The sequence below is a fragment of the Homalodisca vitripennis genome, chromosome 4 (genome assembly GCF_021130785.1).
Source record: "Homalodisca vitripennis isolate AUS2020 chromosome 4, UT_GWSS_2.1, whole genome shotgun sequence".
Taxonomy (NCBI): Eukaryota; Metazoa; Arthropoda; class Insecta; order Hemiptera; family Cicadellidae; genus Homalodisca; species Homalodisca vitripennis.
In genome coordinates, this window is record NC_060210.1 from 103,284,390 (window position 1) to 103,286,804 (window position 2,415).

The following is a 2,415-nucleotide window of genomic DNA, read 5'->3' on the forward strand; positions in this document are numbered from 1 at the left end:
TGATTTCAAAGGTAATTGATGCCTTGAATATCGGCATTCATGTCAACGGCCTAAAAATTTTCAGGTTGGGCGAGCCATTAAAAGATAAAGATAGACCACTGAAAGTTGTTTTTTGTTCGGTAGAAGACGCGATGCAGTTCGTTAGCGGCTTCTCTAAAGAGGCAATTTCTGACGTTGATCCCGCCCTCTCTGACATTTCTATATCGAGAGATCGCACCATGAAGGAACGGCAATATCTTAAGAAGCTGAGGGATGAGGCTGGGGAGACGCAGGATGAATGGGGAAAGTAACATCACTATACGTTACTTGAAAGGATCACCCTTTATAACTACCTTCGAGCCAAAAAACTAGAAAATGCTGGGGTAAACCAGTCAGCTTTGGAACTCTATTTCCAAAATGTCAACGGCTTAAGGACAAAGTTTACCTCATTGAAACAATCAATATCTGTCTGCCATAATTATGATATATTAATACTGGTTGAAACTAATTTATCTGCCGACATTTGTAGTGCTGAGCTTGGTTTGCAGAATTATAATATATTTCGTTGTGATCGTTCAGAACTGACCTCATCTAAGGTTAGCGGGGGAGGTGTTTTGCTTGCAATAAAGTATAACATACTATCCCAAGAAATCATACCAAAAAATAGATCTGTAGAATGTGTTTTTGCTACTGTCAAATTATCATCTAGTCATCGGATGCTGGTCGGCGGAGTCTACCTTCCACCTAACATGCCCTCAAGCCAATACTTTGATTTTGCCTCAATTGTCGAAGAGCTGCTCTTCACCTCTGAAAATTTTGAACCTATCCTGTTGTTGGGCGATTTTAACCTCCCAAACGCGGATTGGGATCCTCTCGGCTCTCAAATTCATGATTCTGCGAGCCAGCCAATCAAAGATCTTGCCCATATCTTCAATCTTACACAGGTCAACGGTGTTAACAACGACCGTGGAATATTACTGGATCTAGTTTTCTCTTCCAGGATAGACATCAGTGTCCGAAGGTCTCTTGATCGCCTTGTTCAGGTGGAATCACATCATCCAGCTCTCGATATTACCGTTCCATGTTTCAGACCAGTCACTGATAACAACAGGACCCATATCTACGACTTTAGGAGGAGTGATCTGTTTGAGATATTTAGAGTGATTCAGGGTTGGCCGTATCCGGAACTGAGCAACGTGATGGGGGATAGTGTGGAGACAGCATTCATTGATTTTTGTGGTTCTCTCAGTGGGGTGATCAGGGACTTGACCCCCACGAAAGTACTTGGAAAACGCAACTTCCCTTGTTGGTTTTCATTAGAGCTGAAGGCACTAGTCATTTTGAAAAAGAAGCTGCACGTCAAGTTCAAAAAGTCATTAAAAGACTCTGACTACTTGGAATTTCGTAGTGTTCGTGCAAGGTGTAGGACGCTATCCGCCTCCTGTTACAGGGACTATATACTTCGTATTGAAAACTCCATACCAAGCAATGTGAAGGTCTTCTGGGGACACATCAGGAATATGAAACGCAAGTCTTCAGCACTTTCCAACCTGTACCTTGACAACGTGACAGTGGACACCCCTAAAGGCATATGTGACTTGTTTGCTTCTTATTTCTCTTCTGTATACAGGCTCCCACAAACACTTCCAGTTCCTTTGGAGCTGGAAACCTCATTCCATCTGTCAGGTTTTCACATCTCATGTGAAGAAGTGGAGGAGACATTAGCTGGGCTGGATGAAAGGAAGGGCGCGGGGCCAGATGGGATTCCCCCAGTAGTATTGAAGTTTTGTAGTGGTATCTTGGCTCCACATGTCACCCAATATTTCAATGCTCTTCTAACTCTGGGCGTTTTCCCTAAGAACCTGAAGTCGAGCTTTATTGCACCTATCCTGAAAAGTGGTGATCCAGTAAATGCCAAGAACTACAGACCTGTTGCAATTTAGCCTACCCTAGCCAAAGTTTTTGAGTCCTTGGTCTTACGTAGACTTTCATTTGAAGCCAAGAACATCATCTCTCCGGCTCAACACGGTTTTATGAAGGGAAGGTCGGCAACAACCAATCTCGTGACTTTGCAGAATGACATTACATCCTCCTTCAGATTGGGCCACCAGGTCGATTGCGTTTATCTTGATTTGTCAAAGGCTTTCGACAGGATAAGCCACATTCATCTCCTAGCAAAACTTAGGACTTGGGGAGTGACTGGATCTCTCTTGATGTGGTTCGAGAGTTACCTGGCGAATCGTCTCCTCGTCGTGCGTCATGCCGGTGAGACATCTTTTGCATTTGAGGCGGTGTCTGGGGTGCCTTAGGGTTCTCTGCTGGGACCTGCCCTTTTTTCTATCTTCATTAATGACCTCCAGAATGTCGTCACATCGTCTAGCCTGTTAATGTTCACGGATGACGCCAAGGTATATAGGGAGATATCCACACTTCAAG

The 2,415-nt window shown here is 44.0% G+C and overlaps 1 protein-coding gene across 1 annotated transcript; it reads left to right on the plus strand.

Moving 5' to 3' along the window:
• Window positions 1-695: 695 nt before the first annotated feature.
• LOC124361139 lies at window positions 696-1,922 on the plus strand. The gene has a single exon (XM_046815178.1). The coding sequence runs from the start codon at window positions 696-698 to the stop codon at window positions 1,920-1,922; it is 1,227 nt and encodes a 408-aa protein (XP_046671134.1).
• The last annotated feature ends 493 nt before the right edge of the window (window positions 1,923-2,415 follow it).